An 18,333-nucleotide genomic window follows, 5' to 3' on the forward strand; every position below is an offset into this window, starting at 1 on the left:
GAAAACTCTTTGTCAACGGCAGAGTGGAAACGTTCGTTGTAAATATTTTTTGAAAAGTTATAATAGGTTTGATTTTTTTTTATTATTTATATTTTACTTGGATTATGAAATTTGACCTTTTGCTTTTAGAACTAATGCTAGCATACATACAAACACGAAGATGACACTTCAATCAATCTAGAATACGATTCTCAGTTGTGATTGAATGCTAGAGCTATTAATAAACCCTATATAAATTGAGTTTACAATATTTATGATTATGACATAAAATATAAGGATGGATTGTAGTTTTTTTTATTATTATGACACCTTACAATCCGACTCCAATAAGTAATCACTAAGTCATTTAAAAGATGATCCAATAACAAATTGATAAAAGATATCTTTTTTAAAAGCTAATCAAGAGGCAAATCATGAAGAACAAAGTAAGAAGTATTGCAACCAAATACAAGCATGCTTTTTGGTATATTATCCTCCCCTCTCGGGACCTCCCAGTCTAGGATTTTTTTTCTCTTTCTTCGCCTCTAATTCCATTTTATTAGGAATTTTTTTTATTGTAATTAAAATATTTGTATTAACTATTAAATTAATATTATAAGATTTTGTAATTCAAATTTGTTATTTGTTGTTGTGATTTTAGGTTTTTAAAATACAATTAAGGCTAATATGATTATAATTAAAATATATGATCAAGTATAATCCATATTTAAATATTTGAAATTAATGGAAACCCTCAAAACATCTTATCTGAAAATTAGATAATCACATATATACAAATATTTGATTTTATTAAAATATATAATCAAGTATAATCCATATTTAAAATATTTTTACAAAAGGATAAAACGATTCTTTGATTCTTTCCTTGAATTTAATTTATGGTGACTTGATTTATTAATTTGTGAATTCAAACAAGATTTGTGTTATATTCACAAATTTAGATATGCATTGTAGAGTGAAATTTGATTATTAGATGCTTTGAAAAGTATATTTGATTAATCTTTAAAGTTTTGTTAAAGAATTTTTATGGGACTTTAAGCTTGATCTAATAGAGTTTTGTTCCTTGTATATTTCAAGTATATATATAAAAAAGGATTTAAGAGCTTTTAAGAAAAGATTCCTTACTTGAAGAGCTTGTCTTTACAAAATTTGTGCATCTCCTAGCAAAATTCTTTCTTCTTGTTTAGGGTGAGATTCTCTATTTATAGAAATTTGTAGAACACTCAGATTTTTTGTCGATACTACATGACAATATTTTATTAGTTATTTTTTATTTATGAGATATTATATTTATGATAAAATATATTAAATATGGCATTATTTGTGTGAACCTTTCATTGATCAAGAAATATACAAAAGCTCATTTATTTTTCATGTCATTTATTTTAATTTATTTTTATTTTATTTTTATGCAAAAATAAAATAAAATAAAAATGACATCAAATTAAATTTTGATTGGTTGGTTTTTTTTTTTTCCTACACTCAGTATCTAAATGATGACAAGTAACCCTAGTACAAAATATATTCATGTCAGATAAAAATAGCAATATATTTATTGTAGATATACACTGCAAATACACAAATCAATTTCTCAAACAAGTTGGTTTTTAGTTTCAATTTATTCAAAGTGATGTATGTATAACGGCATAAATCACACAACCTATAAGAACATCAGATGACATGGCCAAGACCCTAAGACTTTTCTTATTCAAATGTAACTGCAATTGGGTTTCTAACAACATGATCAGCAGAAACCCAAATCAGATATCCCTGAGAAAATGGCAAGTTCATCTGGCAGTTCGAGTAAAATGTCACTGAAGAGGTTGCTTTTGGATCCCCCCCGCCAAATGGAATTGCATTGGGTGTTACTTTAACATCAACACCTTGTGGTGCAATGATCCCAGCAATGTAAGATGAATTGAAAGGGCCAACATTTGTTGCTGTTCTTGTGTAAGTCTGAGGACTTGACCCCAATTTTATAGAAAATGAAGGATAGTTTAGCTGTGCTTCTGGTATGCTGGAACTGTTTGAGCATGTCACAGGTGATTCCTACCTCTGTGTTACTGTAGCCAAGACCGCATAAGTAAGAAATGTAATCGTCGGGTTGGATATCATAAACAAGCCCTGGATCATCTGCTTTTGTTGGGTTCACATGGCCTGAACCAATGGCAAACACATCAACTGGACCAAAGCTATCATCAGTAATTGGCGTTCCTCCAAGATTCGTTAAATTAGCAGCAGTCATTATTGCAGATTTTATGGCAGCAGGTGACCGGTCAGGGTGCGAGCTTTTAAGCAATGCTGCAATCCCACTAAGATGGGGAGTAGGAGTAGCCATTGAGGTGCCTGAAATCATATTAAATGTGGATTTTGTATTCCTGTTGTTGTCCACAGCATAGGGCCATGCAGCTAGAATGTCAACGCCAGGGCCTATAATGTCTGGCTTCAAGATCCTTGGACTTTCCAAACTTGGGCCTCTTGAGGAAAAGTAAGCAAGCTGGGGGCGCGTACGGAACCCCTAAAACAGTTCCTTTGAAAAGTATCGTGGCCATCGGTGATGATGTTGAGTTTATATAGGTTTTGATACTCAAGCCATCTACATAAGTAACATCTGATGCCGGCAGTACATGGAAATCGGCTGTGGTAATGTTGCCAGAAAGCTCATCATTCATGATAATCATTGCAGCACCACCAGCATTCTTCACTTCTTGGCCTTTATCAACTGATTCTGAAAATCCACCACTCTCACACAACACAACATTTCCCTTGACATCAACATCTTTCAAGGACCCTGGATCGCAGAATGCCACTGTATCACTACCATTAGCACCAGCATAAATAAGTGGCAACAACGTTGAAGAAAAAATTATTGGCTGGAAAAAGGATTGCCCATCATATGACGCCTTATTTCCAAGCAACACCGTTGCTCTTGTGCTTCTGTCAACGGTACTTGCTCCCACAGTGAGGATCCATGGGACCTTATTTGATAATGATTCTTTAAAAGGTCCTTCATTCCCTGCAGCACAACTCACAAAAATGCCCTTTTGAATTGCACTAAATGCACCTATTGCAATTGAATCCTCGTAGAATGGTAGCGATCCACCACCAATAAGCTTGTTCTTACATAGAGTTCCATTAAATTCACATTTCCCTTTCCATTTTGCTGGCGGAGGAGGCATTCCTTCGTCACTAAATGAAGGGTGACTTGGTGTTATTCCAGTGTCCAAGACTCCAATTATCACTCCTTTTCCATAATTGGAGTGGTTCCAAAATCCTAAATTTTGCTGTAGACCCAAGAAGTTAGAAGTATGAGTTGTCTTCACGCGGAAAACCTTCTGGGGATGGGCTGACACGAAAGGGAGACAAAGGAAGATAATGTTTTTACTTTGTTGGTATCAACGATAGCCGGCATCCAGCAAGTGTTTGGAAACTTTCTTTGATCAATATGTTTGTGGTTGGATCATTGTAGCAAAACTTGTTGTTACTTGTTTACACAAGACACCAAAAGTACATCCAAGAATTGTGTATGAGGACTCGATAACCCCGCTAGTCATTGTCAGAACGAAGCTGCGATGAATCTTATGTATACTTGGATGGTGCTCCATTGTCAACTGGTTTATGTTTTTTTGTTAAGAACATAGCTGACCCCTTTCATCTAAAAGGAGCGATCTGTATACGCTGGATTCGTGTGCATAACTTTTAGTACAAGTTCAATTGTTGAGGACAAAGCAATCTTGGATCTGTTTGAATAGAAACTAACCAGCATGGTTATCGCCTCGCCGCATGGAATTTTTTTGCTGTATTATTTAACTCAATTCAACCTCAGTGTAAGACTTGGTGAGGCTCAAGTCTGGTTTTAAATTAATCAGGTTGAGCTTAAGTCGATAAACTTAATGGTTAATTCATAAATTAAAATTTAATTTGATTATTTAAAAAAAAATCAAGCTTATACTTTAAATATTAAAACGATAATAATTTTAATTAATCAGATTAACTTGGAATAGCACACCCATCAATTGACCCAAGTCATGGGTCTAATTGAGTTTAATAATTTTACTCTTAAGAATTTATTTTTTATTTAAGTATATAATAATAAAAATAAATATTAGCAAAAAGAAAAATTAACAAATGAAAAATGTATTTTTTTTCATTAAAATTATTTTTTTTCTATTTATATGATTTTTTTTTTAATTTTGACAATAAAATAGTTTTTTTATTAGCATCATGGTTCATTGAACAATAAAACAACAGTAATTAGAAAAAAAAAATGTATTAAAAAAATTATAATGATTTGAACTAAAAAGAAAATAACATATTTTTTAATCAAAAACCATATTTTTTGTTCACACATTTATTTTTACCTTAATGAAAATATGTTTTTTTTTAATGAGAAGCTTTGTTTTTAAAGTAAAAACTTATTATGATCGTGAAAGCAAGTTTTAATTAAAATATCTATAAAAAAAAATTGAATTTATCATTTTCAAACACCTATATAAAAAAATATGAGAAAGATAAATTTAAGAAAATCATATTAAAAAATTTCAAAAAAATATTTTATTCTCATTAAATTTTAATGAACAAATTATTTTAAAAATTATACATATTAAGCTAATACATAATACTCTGTAAAGCAATCGATAATATCATCATTAAAAGCTATAATATTCTTAAAAACAATGACATAATTTGGTAATCAATTAAATATCATTTTTAATAAATTGATTTAAAGAGATTTCATGTCAAAAATTAAAAAAAAAATAAAACAAATGTTATCTAAGTAAAAGACCATGTGTGCTTGACCTAGAAAAACAAGGTAAGTGGGCTTAGACCTGGAAGGCTAGGCCCACTTGCTTAGGTTTTTTTTTAATAATGTGTTGTTTTTTAGCCACCTTTGATGGCTAGAAACTAGAATCTTCATAATAATAAAAAAAAAAATCAACTAGCTTTTATTTGAAAACAAAAACCTCACAACATCCTACAAACTTGAACAAACCATTCTAAACATCCAAAAAGCCTATAATCACTCTAAAAAAATAAAAAAATCCAATAAAAAAAAAACATTTACGAGTCTTAATCTAGTTTTTATGACATGTTCAAATAAAAACACTACTTTCATTCAAATTCCTATTTAAAACGAACTCATTAACACAAAAATTGTTAATTTTGGTAGTCAAAATATGGTTGATCAACCACTTTTTTTTTTCTCATCTCCTATTTTCCGGTAACCCTCTCTCTTTTCTCAAATTTTAGAGACTGAAATATAAAATAAATGAACTTTAGGACCAAAATAAAAAAACTCTAAAAATAGAAACCAAAATGAAAAATGTAAAAAAAATCATAAATCAAACTATAGTATTTTTGTAATACTTCATAAACAGTAAAAAGGAGAAAGGGTTTTTTTTTCGTTTCTGTGTTAAATTTGGTCCATGTTTCCATTTTTATAATTGATAAAATAAAATACTATTTTGCAAAATTAAGCATGCATTTAATGGTACGATGTATCACACAAACCAAAACAAATTATTAAACTTAAAATCATGTAAATATTACATGGAATATAAAAAAAAAAAATAGTAATCAAAATGAATAGTTTTTTAAGGAAAATAATGGGTCAGACTCATCAACATTATAGTAGTGCATAGTGCTATTGAGTTTACCATCATAATAAATTGAAATGTTTTTTTCCTTTACTTATGAAATTTTAAAATTGCCTTAGTGGTAGTGAATTATGGTTTTATCTAAAATTCTAGTACTTTTCTAAAAAAAATCTTTAATTACTTTAAGAATGTAGAAATCTATAAACAATATTAAAAAACAATTTTTTTCTCTTCAAATTGGGCGAGAACAACAATATACAATTATTAACAAATACACAAGTAAATTGAGATAAAGAGAAAAAGACACACCAAGTTTATAGTGGTTTGGACAATCGTTTTCTCCACTGCTTGAATCTCTGTTGAAGTATTCATTATCACTCATGATCTTTTTAGCAGGTAAAATCAAACCTTTATACAATCTTTTTCATATATCAAAGATTCAAAACCTTCCTCAATCGCTTTTTGGGTTTAGGATCAAACCCAATACTCTTGCGGGCTCAAAATCAAACTCGATCATTTTACAGATTTAAGATCAAACCTATCACCTAATTTTTTTATGGGCTAAAGATGAGAAAACCTTACAAATAATCTTCTTTAATGATCATGATTGAAAACCTCTTTTTGGCTCACACTCAAATAATAAACCCAAGTAGTTCAAGTGTCACATATACTTTTACAATTTAGTGTGTCTCTAGCAAAGAATATTCACTTCTTACAAGATGATAAGATTACAATAGATAAGCTCAAGTCTTTATAAAAATATAATCCAACTTAAGGAAGTGAAAAATATAATTTGTGCATTTTAGGATTCAAAACTTTTCTAAAGATTTAAAAGATGAATAAAAACTTAATGGGATAGAGAAATCTGAAGCATCAAATGATAAGAATTATAAGAGTGCAAGAGAGCTTGGGTTTTTATAGAGAAAACAATTTAAAGATCTTTTTTGAAAACTTGAGAGTTAGGCATGGAAATCAAGAAGAAAAGACAAAATAAAAGGGAAAAAAAAATTGTTGATGTTAAACCAAAGGTCCGTTGACCAAATGCTCCATCTAAGGATGGAGGGACATCCAAGATGATTTGAACATCGTGCTAGAAGCTGACATATGATTGCTTACGTGCGCTCCCTGAGACCCACACGTTGATGCGTGCATGCATCAACAATCTTTGTTTAATAATATTTATATTAATTAAATTATCAAATCACTCCTAAGTTAACATGAACACACATACACACCCTTTGAATGCTAGCTTAATATTTTTATTTATTTTAAAGGTAATTAAGTCATTTTATTGTATGGAAAAAAATTTAAAAAAATTAATTTATTCTAATCAATTTAATAATGACCAATAAATCATATTGAAAAGATTGTATTACCCCTATAAACAAGTTATTTTATTTTGTATGAGAATGAGAATATGGTCATTTTATTGTTTCAATCCATAATTATTTATGTCTTGGTGTATAATTAATGACAGTGCCCTTTTACTTTTTTTTTCAATAATAAGTTAAAATTTATGCAAGACCAAAAAGGATTTGTATTCCATTGTATTCCAATTATGTTATTCATCAAAATTGTTTTGATTGATCCAAGTGTTCTAAAAGGAAAAAACTTCAATGGTTCCATATTAAATAAAATATTTATTTATCTTGTAAATAGTCTCAAATAATAAATAAAAATATTTATTTAGATTTATGAAGTAACATGGTGATCATTTGCCTCCAATTAACACTGCGACCACTGTTGAATGCATGAGGAATTCCGACTGGTCCATTGGTTGTCGCTTTTATTTATCTCCAAGGTGGTATAAATAGAGATATAGATAGGATCACTGAATAAATTAAGGCGTGTGTGTGTGTGTATATATTATAATTTTGTTAATTTTATTCTTAAATTATTCTATTTTGAATAAATTTTTTTTATTTAACCGCTATATATTATTGACCAAAAACTCCTTAAAAAAATCAATTTTTGATATTTTGAACTAAAAATGTCACCTACATTAATAAAATTTCTTAAACATTAAAGAATTATAAAATTGCAAAGCAAAATAGAAAAATAATTTGAAATAATCTTGAATTTTGTTAGGAATCCTAAAAATATCATATAAATTTATCTACTTAGTTTTAGTAGAGTTTTTAAAATATTTAATGATCAAACATGTAACATCAAACAAAGCTTAAAATAGGTTAATTTTAAGCACCGTACATGCAAAAGTGTTAAATATTACACTAAAATTATCTATATAAATTCACACGGCCTCTATAAAGATAAAAAATGAGATAATTCCAGCTTATTTTTTCATAATTTATTGAGTTTTTATTGTTTAGAAAATAAAAAATAAAATTTCCACCTTCAAATAATTCCAAAATTAATTGTGAAGATGTATTCAATTTTTATTAGTATATATCACAAAAAGTTAGTTTAAATATCAAAAATCGAATTTAAATTAACGGCAAAACCAAAAAAAAAAATCTACAAAAGAAATATTGTTTCAGAAGTTCAGTCTTTTTTTTTTTTTTTCTTATTTGGGTTGCAACATGTCAAAATTTATTCTACAGAATTTGTTTGAGAGAGAGAGGCAGGGAGAGAGGGAGAGAGAGAGAGAGAGAGTTTAAAGGAAAAATCTAGATACAGAGAGACAACAACAGTAGAATCAAAATCCCACAAATAAAATGGCTTTTCTCAGGTCAGTAACATACACAACAAAGGTTGCCATACCTGCCTCTGCTTTACCTGATGCCTCTGCTCTCTCATCTATCTCTCCTTCTTCTCCAAATCCCAAACCCCGAAACCTCTCTTTTCTCTCCCCATCGTCTTCTCTTCTCTCCTCAACTGCCTCTGGCCTTGTAAAGAATTTGACTCAGCCTCGTTCTGCCCTTAGCATGGAAACACCTGCATCGAATCACATGTCCATCTCACAGGTTCAAATTTATCATCTACCCATTTCTTTTTGTATCAAAATCTTTCATATTGAGGATTAAAGTTTGAATATTTAATCTTTTTTTTTCCAGGATAATGTAACCCTGCCTGAGTTATTTGTAAGTTAAAACCTTTTCATTTTTCCCCGTTTCGTCTTTGACTTTTTATTTGATAGTTTTTTCATTTGGGTGTTTATTTGATTGTTCATTGATTCTTTTTGTTGACCTCTGTTGATTGAAATTTGTGAGCTTGTTTTGATAAACAGACAGAATTTATGGTGGATATGAAGTGTGAGGGTTGTGTTAATTCAGTCAAGAATAAATTACAGAGTGTTAATGGTATGTCGTGACTCCAATTTTTAAATACTCAATCATTGACTGGTATGAAATGGAGTTTTCCTTGTTCTTCTTATAGTGTTGTGTTTTGTTTTCCATTGTGGGAAAAACAATTAGGAGTGAAGAATGTGGAGGTTGATTTAGCGAATCAAGTGGTGAGAATCCTCGGGTCGTCTCCAGTGAAGACTATGACTGAAGCTTTAGAGCAGACTGGTCGAAATGCTAAATTAATTGGCCAAGGGATCCCTGAAGGTTGGTTAACTGAATTGTCAGTTCTTTTACATGCAACTTTGATATCCCCTTCTGTATTTTTTTTAATATGCAACTTTAATATTTACATACCATCTCAAGCGGTGTGCTTTTCTGAAGTGCCTAAACTGCATGGAGAGTATAATTCACTTTATATATTTTTCGAACCTGATTTCCAAACAAGGTGTCTTGAGCATGAGGGTCGTTTCTATGGCATACAGTAGCCTCTTTTATTTGCTGGAAGTAGTTTTCTTTCGGCAAATGGTTTTCATGGAAAGTTGATTGTTTTCTATGTGCGGTGGTGTCATGAAAATGAGTTAGAAAACACTTTTTAGTGTTTGACTATGCTATGAAAAAAATATTTATTAATTGTTTTAAAAAAAAAAAGTTTATTAAAAGAATGGATATCAAATTTGACTAATGAAAAAGTTGTATCAAGATGAAATTATAAACAAATTATTATTTTATAAATTATTTCAAATAAATCAAAACGAAACCAGATCTTTGATTGTGAGCCATTATCATATTAAGACACTCTTGGCAACCATAGCTGTTTTTTTTAGTTCATCAATGTAATCCTCATTCATTTTTTGTGGCATTTGTAAACACCCCCCCACCCCACTCCCCAGCCCATTGCTTCTCTAATCAGAAAAGCGTGGTGTCTTATCAAAATGTAATTTCAGTTTCTCAAGTAACTTACCTCATGCTCTGCATTTCAGACTTTTTAGTGTCTGCTGCTGTTGCTGAATTCAAAGGTCCAGATATTTTTGGTGTTGTTCGCTTTGCTCAGGTGAATATGGATCTAGCTAGGATCGAAGCCAACTTTACTGGATTGTCACTTGGTAAACACGGCTGGTCTATCAATGAGTTTGGTGATCTAACAGAAGGAGCAGCAAGCACTGGGAAAGTGTTTAATCCAACAAATCAAGGAACTGAACTAAAGGTTTGCATCAGCACATGCCTTCTCTGAATATCTTCATGCAATTATCTATCTTGCCACAAATATTCAATTGGCAAATCAATACGATGGTACTAAGACTAGGGTTGTGAACTTAATTTAGCTTAGTTTGAAGCCTGGGATTTGTGGTTTGAACTTCATTTAGCTTATTTTGATTTTCTCTTTTTATATTGAGTACTTTTGCTTGATTATATTTGAAGTGATGTAATAATAGCATTTTCTAACTGAGTTTCTTTTTGATAGCCCCTTGGCGACCTGGGAACATTATTTGTCGATGAGAAAGGAGATGCCTTCTTCTCGGGCACCATACAGAAGCTAAGAGTTGCAGATCTGATTGGGAGATCACTAGTAGTATATGGAACTGAAGATAAGTCAGATAAAGGTCTAACAGCTGCAGTAATTGCTAGAAGTGCAGGAGTTGGTGAGAATTACAAAAAGATTTGTACCTGTGATGGGACGACCATATGGGAATCCAGTAATAACGATTTTGTTGCTGGTAAGGTTTGATATTCAAGTAAAACCCCACACAAGTATCTTTGTGTTTGTTTTTTACTATGTTCACTGTATATGAGCACATAACTTTGTTGTGTAACCGTTTTGGTTATGGAATAAGATGCTTTACATTGAATCAGGACAGCGACTCCCAGCTCTATATTAGGGCTTGGGTTTAGAACTCTGCAATTTGTTCGCTCCCCTAGTTGTCATGGTGATGGACTCGTCTAATGTAGTAGTCAGTAGCGGCTGTAATATTGGATTGGTTTTAATGACCATGGGCATCATGTTGACCGCGAGAAGCTGAAATCTTTTTATGTTGCTTGAGCACCGCTTTATATGCGCTGCCATTGTACAAGGTTTATTCAGGTTTTAAATTCTGGGAAGGTTCCTGTTTGTGTTAAGTAAATGGACGCGACCATGAAAACTGATTTTGCCAAGCCCGTTGGCAATGCCAATGTTTGTGAATTCTATCAAAAAAGTTCATCAAGTACTTTAAACATGGAACGAATTTCGAGTACCCACAAGAGCCGATCCAAGGCAGGAATTTCTAGACGGATTCCCGTGGTCTGAATGATCAATTCATGAGACCGCGTTCCATCAGTTAACGCACAGCTGCAAAACAAAAGGGGAACTTTTGGTTTGGAAACTTTGGTGCAACGCATTCTCCCGGACGGGGCATGATAATTTGTTTATCAACGCATCGTCCCCACCCGAGGAAAAGCAAGCAAGTCGTTTGAATGGTACTGGGCCAAAAACAGAGTAAATGAATGGCATCCTTGTCAAGATAATATATGATCGTTAAGCAACTCAAAGGCCGGATAAAATTTCAAAAGCATATACTTTGACAGCTTACAAGACTCATAAACGTAGAATTTGAATTCGTTAAAAGATACAAATGCAACGTTATCCAACAATAGCACTGATCATTTGAAACACGAAGGGCACAGAAGGGGCATAATGGAAAAGAAATATTTAGACCTGCATTATTCTACAATGAAAGTTCCAGTTCCTTTCTTGTGAACAGACAATGACTCCCAATCTCAATGAATCTTGATCTGATACCATCTTCCAATGTCACAACATAAAATGTTGGTAAATTTGTGTGACACAAATGTAAACCTACCCCAAAAAACCAACATTATTAGAATGAAGTAAAATAATGTAACAAAGCTAATTAATCTTCAATATGTCAAATTCAGTTCGTTCAAGAACTGAAAAATGCAAAAATCATTCTCAAATGTTAAAACTGAAGAATTCAAAAGTAATGTTCATCAATGGTTGCCAAAATTCTGGTTACATTTGTCTAAACAGTTCTTAAAAATTAACCCTAATAGATCTATCCTAGTGGATTAAACTGACTTGCATACAAAACTGACCCAAAAACCCTAAATTGAAAAGCTCATAGCCCAATTCAAGCAAGTCTTAGATCCTAGCTGAAAAACAAAGTATTAATTAAGATTAATTAAGTTCAAACATAAAAGAAAAAAATAAAAATAACTAATATATCATTAAATACCATCAACCTTTCTTTCATTGTGTAACTCATTAAAAATCCTTATGGAACTAGGAAATTTTCAAAACAAGATCCCATATTCTTATAGGAAAACGATCTTTGTCAAATAGAAAGTCCACAAGTCAAAAGGAAATAAATAACAAAATTCATACAACTTGTTCTGACCTATATTGCAAGTCCTTTTTAAACCCCTATTCATCTAAAACGTTACGCCAACATAGACCAATGCCTTTGGGATCTTCAAGTCAAGTTTCAATTCGATCCAACAGTTGAATTTTCAATTATGCTTAAAAGCGTAAAACTAAATAGCATAAAATTTTAAGACAAAATCTAAATTTAACCTTACTTGAATCGTATCAAATGATATATGTGAAGTTTATGTAGATTCAAAATTCAAAAAGACCCTTTTTTCTAATAATTAAAAGTAGTGAAGCTATATATTTAATTCAATATGATATTGACAATTTAAGAATTATGCAAACCGCAAATGAGTAAAAATATTATACTATATTTATAGATGATTATACAAGGTATTCTTATACCTATTTGTTAAGTAAAGATAAGACTCTTGAAATTTTTAAATATCACAAGTATGAAGTTAAAAATCAACTTAATAAAAAGATAAAGACAATAAAAAATGATATAAGTTGAGAATATGAGGTATATTTTGATGAATTTTGCTCTCAAAATGATATTATCCATTAAACAACTTCTCTTTATTTACCATAATATAATGACATTGCTAATATAAAAATATAATTCTAAAATAAATAACAAATGCCATGTTTAAGAGGCAATTTTTTACTATAAATTATATTCTTAACAAAGTAGCTCATAAGAAGTTGGAAAAGATACCATATAAATTATGAAAAAAAAAATAATCTTCCCTAAAATACCTTAAAGTATGGGACTGCCTTGAAAAATGGCACATATATTTTTTAAAAAGTCAATAGAAGAACTAAAAATTATGGATCTTGTATTTATTAGATATGCTTATAATAGTAGTGTATATTGGTTTCTTGTACACAAATCAAGTATTGAGTATATTCATCCCAACACAATAATGATACAAAAGAATGATGCATTCTTTGTTATGTAGACAGAAGCTATAAGGATAACAACAACAAATAAAACACAGAAGATTTGATGAGCGAAAAAGGCTATAAATGTAAAATCTAAATTCATAATTGTATTCTCTGAAAAAAAAAAAAATAATGTGGTTTTTCTCTTTAGAGATTTACAAGACCTTTAAATAGGCTATAAAGACCATCTTAGTGTTCAAATATTTGAAAACATGAGGAAAATTAAAAAGGAATCTAAAATAAAATATTAAATCCAAAAAAAATCTAAGAAAAGTTACAAAATTAGCCCAAATACAGTAGTTCAATAAGTAATGAAGATTATCGTAGTTGAATCTCTTTTTAGAGTTTTTTTTTAAGGTGTTAACTTAGTTTGGCATGACCGGACCTTTTCTTGAACTTAAATTTATCCTATTAATCTATTAAAGACTCTATTAGCTTATCCATATAGTGTGTCTAGGTTATATCCCCATCTAGTTGCATCAAATCCTCACTCGAATGCTCATAAACTAAATTAGTTTGTTTAGGTTAGATCCCCATCTAGTTGCGTCAGATCCTCACTTGAATGCTCATAAACTAAATTAGTTTGTCTAAGTCAGATCCTCATCTAGTTGCGTCATATCCTCACTCAAATGCTCATAACCTTTAGTTTCCACATTCTAATTGCATCACTTTGTAAAGATGTTGTGTTTCAAGGAAGCACAAGAAGTCCATTCATTTAAAGGATAAACAAACCAAATTTAAGCGGTCATCATCAAATTATATATGAAAGATTTGTAAAAGATGATGAAATTGAGCTAAGAAGGAGTAAGATAGTGCAAATAATAAAAACATTCAATCTTGATTTTCTAACTTATTTGTTAGCAAATGAGCTTTGAAGCTACTCCAAGGTAGTGTCCTGCCTTAAAGCTTTCTATTGGAAAGAGACAATAAATAGTGAGATTGAGTTCATCAAGCAAAATTTTAACTACCAAATATATGCTTAATAAAGTACCTTATAAAAGTTAAAAAAAGACTCGTCTAAGTTATGAAAAGGAAAAGACCTTCCTGTAAATGCATCAAAGTATAGAGCACCATGTGAAAGTGACAATACTTTATCCTAAAAAGGTCAGGATAAGGTCTAAAACTATGGATTATGTATTCATTGGATATGCTTATGATAATAATGCATAAGAATCTCTCGTACATAAGTCAAGTAGTGAGAATATTTATCCTAATACAATAAAAGAAGTAAGAAATGCTACATTCTTAGAAGATGTGTTTTCTTTTAATGAAGCTTAAGAAATTCATTGACTTAAAGGTCAAATGAAGCAAGCTTAAGTTGTCATCATCAAATTATAGATGAAAAATCTGTATTGACAATGAAATCCAACTAAGAAAGAGTAACAAGGAGAAGACGATAAAAACATTCGGTATTGATTTTCTAACTTGTTAGAAAATAAGCATTGAAGCTACTCTGAGAAAATTCTCTACTTTGAAACTTTCTATTGGAAAGAGACAATAAATAATGAGATTGAGTTCATCATGCTAAATCATACATGAGAGCTAGTAAATCTTTCTCTTAGAAGTATGTTATTAGAACATGAATGAATTTTCAAGTGAAAGATGAAAGTTGATGAAATTGTTGAAAATTACAAGGCAAGATTTGTTGTTAAAGGATTCAAACAACAAGAAAATATGAACTATTTTAACACATATTCACTTGTGTCAATAATAACTTTTATATGGACATTAATAGTTATCTTATATATTAACAAGCTTTAAATATATCAAATAAATGTAAAAATAGTCTTCCTTAATGATGACATTAATGAAGAAGTTTACATGGAACAACTTTAGAAGTTTGTCATTAAAGAGAATGAAAATAAAGTTTTGAGTTTGTTAAGTTATTATATAGTTTGAAACAAGCTTCTAAATAATAACATAAAAGTTTGATGATGTTATGTTATCAAATGAGTTTAAATTAACAAGGTTAACAAATATGTTTATGTAAAAAAAACACCATAAATAAAGTTATGTCATTATATATCTCTATGTGGATGAAAAGTTAATTTTGAGTTAATTTTGGATAACAATAAATGCATGATTGGATTTACTAAGAAATTATTGATTAATAAATTTGACATGAAAAAATTAGATATTGTAAATATCATATTATTGTCTTAATTCATATGAAAAATTAAATAATTTAAGATATTATATTCATTAATTTAACCAAGTAAATTTAATAGTGATTTACAAGCGAGGTATAAAATAAAAAAACTATCTTTGATATAACGACTTCCTAATTCACTTCCCGTCTATGAATATTTAAGTCTCGAGAGAAAGATCATTGAGTGCATAAAGATCTGAAATTTTAAAAAAATTAGATCCGAATTTCCTCATAAAGATCATTGAGTGCATTTTCTACAATGGTTTTTAACACTACTCTTGAAAAGAATAAAGAAAGATTTCATATCAACATCAACAAATGCTTTGACACTTCTACACAAGTGTTCCAATGATTCGAGATCTTGATTGAAGTTTGAAGGTTTATTGAGAAAATCTTACAGCTCTGTTGCTGTGTTGAAAGTCTTCTCAGAAAAATGTCTATTCATATATATTGCTGGAGATTGAAAAAAAAAAACATTCCATAAGTGTTACTATCACCTACAGTTTCTGAACACAAACGGATCTATGCAAATCCTTCGGCCACTCCTGAGACAAATCACAATAAAGCTCAAGCAGGATCTCAAAAGGTCGAAAAGGGCTATAAATATATAATCTTACTGGCATTTAGCCCAAACAAGTTGCCCGTTGCGTGACAGAGATATTAAATTATTGAAGTTTTCTGCTTTTCTTGTCAGATTATTGTAATTGAACAGAGGCCAGAAGATGAGACAGAAAAATGAAATGAATTGAGACCATAAATGCACGGATGGCTAAAGATAGATAGTGACCCAGTTTTTGGCTCCAAGACAAAACATATCCTCTCAAATAATTGCGTTATGTCCCTTACTCTTCTACTAATCTCAAACAAAACAAGCAATTTACCTTACAATTGTATTGGTACGGCTCGCAGGGATTGAGCCTTCTCTAAGGTGAGGCTGCACTTATCTTCCATGTCCATGCTCTCTGGTGTCACTCCATTTTCTAGCTTCCAATCAAAAGAGTGAATAAGTGAACCCAACATCATGTGTAACATCCTCATTGCCAAAGGCAATCCAGGGCAAATTCGCCGTCCAGCACCAAATGGAATAAGCTCAAAATTCCGGCCACGGGCATCAATATCTGACCCCAAGAATCTCTCCGGCACGAATGACTCTGGATCCTCCCATAAGCTTGGATCTCTACCTATGGCCCATGCATTAACAAACAATTGTGCACCTTTTGGGATAGTGTAACCACTTATTTCTACGTTCTCTCCAGCTTTCCGAGGGAGTAGGAGAGGAACTGCTGGATGCAATCTGAAGGTTTCTTTGATAACTGCTTGCAGATAAGGCAACCGGACAATGTCTGATTCCTCAATCAAGCTGCCTTTACCAATAGTCTGCTCAAGCTCTGTTCTGGCTTTAGATAATGTCCTGGGATTGTGGAGTAGTTCTGCCATAGCCCATTCCAGTGTACTAGAAGTTGTATCTGTACCAGCAGCAAATAAATCCTGTAACAAACAAGGAAGTTAACAAGGAGAATTCTCTTAAAATAACAGAAAATTCGAAAACTTCAAATGAAAAACGTAAATGAAACAGTTGGTAAAAGGAGGAGAAAAGGAAGTAACCAAGAACAAATGTTTAATCTGACTAGTTTCCATGATGCCCTCGTTATTGTCTTCGCTGATTGTGAGAAGAGTATCTAGCATGTCATTGACCGGGACATAGCCCTGCATTTTTCTTAATTGTAACCGTTCATTGACTATGCCATCAAAGATGTTGAGTATCTTCCCAAAATGAATTGCCATGCGACGCTTTATGCCCTGCAGGTCAACCCCTCTAAGTACAGGGAAATAGTCTGCTAAGTTTGGTTTTCCTGCCTCTTCCATGATACACCCAACAACCTCCTTTAACTGACTTGCAGTATCAGAATTTGAATCGGACAGATTCAAGGAAAAAATACTATTTGACAAGGCATTTACTGCGGTTGTAAACGCTGCTTGGCCTATATCCATCGCCTCACCAGCAAGACAATGCTCTTGAACAAGAGCAACCAGCTCTTGAATCTTCTTGCGCCTCAGGTCTTGGTTAGCGTCGAGTTTTTGATTTGTGAAAATGTAGGAGTTGCAAACCTTTCTAAGGTTTCTCCACCGCATGGCTATTGGCACCCAAGGCAGACCAACTTCATGATGTTTGTGAGCTCGAATTGCATCAGGAATGGTTCGGTTAGAAAAGGAGACATCATGCTTTTGGAGGACTTCTTTTGCCAGGGTTGAGGAAGATACAACTACTGTGGTGATTTGGCCTAACTTCAAACTCATCAAGGGACCATGAATCTTGGCAAGCCTTGCCAGAGACTTGTGAGGTTTGTCACCAAGATCCAAGAGGCTGCCTATAATCGGTAAAGCGGCTGGACCTGGAGGAAGCTTTCCCGAACTCTCAGTTTTGCTTCCCCTTGCAATGAAATGAAGTATCTTGACTAAGAGAGATGTGAAGAGAACACATAGCACAAGATTTATCAAGGATTCCATTTGTCTCTCTAATATAAACTGTTGGAAATCCGAAATCAATCGATTGTGATCGCTAATCTTTGTACACTTCTCTTATTCTTTTCTGGTCTGTTTGTAGAGAATTTGGACACGGCATTTTGCAAAAAGGTGAGATGATATTTTCTATAAAACCAAACCCAGAAGTCATTTGCAAATTGATTGGGAAAATTTAGTAGTTTATATTTTTATTTTTTGTACAATTGAATAGCATAGATTATCTTAAAAAAAACAAAAACCAAAATGAAACGCTAAGAGGAATTTTGTGTAATTTCCTTTTTTCAAATAGGACAAATACTTCATTGTCGATAAAGTAAAGGAAATTAAAAGATATTTTAGTATTTTTCTCGTGTTTTTTTTTTTATTATATTTTATTTGAATTATTGGCAAATTACTATTTTTATAAATAAAAATAATAATTAAAAAAAATTATTGGTATATGTAGGGCATTATCTAACAAGTTGCAGGTAGAAATGTAAAATATTACTAAAAGATTTTTGTTTTCCTAAC

The 18,333-nt window shown here is 31.4% G+C and overlaps 2 protein-coding genes and 1 pseudogene across 3 annotated transcripts; 1 reads left to right on the top strand and 2 right to left on the bottom strand.

The window, feature by feature from the left end:
- Positions 1–1,704: 1,704 nt before the first annotated feature.
- On the bottom strand, positions 1,705–3,554 carry LOC118036080 (subtilisin-like protease 4; annotated as a pseudogene).
- Positions 3,555–8,149: 4,595 nt separating this feature from the next.
- Positions 8,150–10,692, top strand: LOC118036038 (copper chaperone for superoxide dismutase, chloroplastic/cytosolic). Its single transcript, XM_035041731.2, has 6 exons — positions 8,150–8,521; positions 8,612–8,638; positions 8,785–8,857; positions 8,972–9,106; positions 9,823–10,046; positions 10,305–10,692. Exons 1-6 carry the CDS (start codon positions 8,273–8,275, stop codon positions 10,566–10,568), a joined length of 972 nt encoding a protein of 323 aa, XP_034897622.1. The 5' UTR covers positions 8,150–8,272; the 3' UTR covers positions 10,569–10,692.
- Positions 10,693–11,348: 656 nt separating this feature from the next.
- On the bottom strand, positions 11,349–17,947 carry LOC118036037 (geraniol 8-hydroxylase). Of its 2 annotated transcripts, none has more exons than XM_035041728.2 (3): positions 16,906–17,947; positions 16,182–16,788; positions 11,349–11,675 (listed from the first exon to the last, which is right to left on the bottom strand). In XM_035041728.2, exons 1-2 carry the CDS (start codon positions 17,806–17,808, stop codon positions 16,183–16,185), a joined length of 1,509 nt encoding a protein of 502 aa, XP_034897619.1. In that variant the 5' UTR covers positions 17,809–17,947; the 3' UTR covers positions 11,349–11,675; position 16,182. The 2 variants fall into 2 exon arrangements, with proteins under 2 accessions (XP_034897619.1, XP_034897620.1); XM_035041729.2 differs by lacking the exon at positions 11,349–11,675 and adding an exon at positions 15,413–15,845.
- Positions 17,948–18,333: the final 386 nt, after the last annotated feature.

The sequence above is a fragment of the Populus alba genome, chromosome 1 (assembly GCF_005239225.2).
Source record: "Populus alba chromosome 1, ASM523922v2, whole genome shotgun sequence".
NCBI lineage: Eukaryota > Viridiplantae > Streptophyta > Magnoliopsida > Malpighiales > Salicaceae > Populus > Populus alba.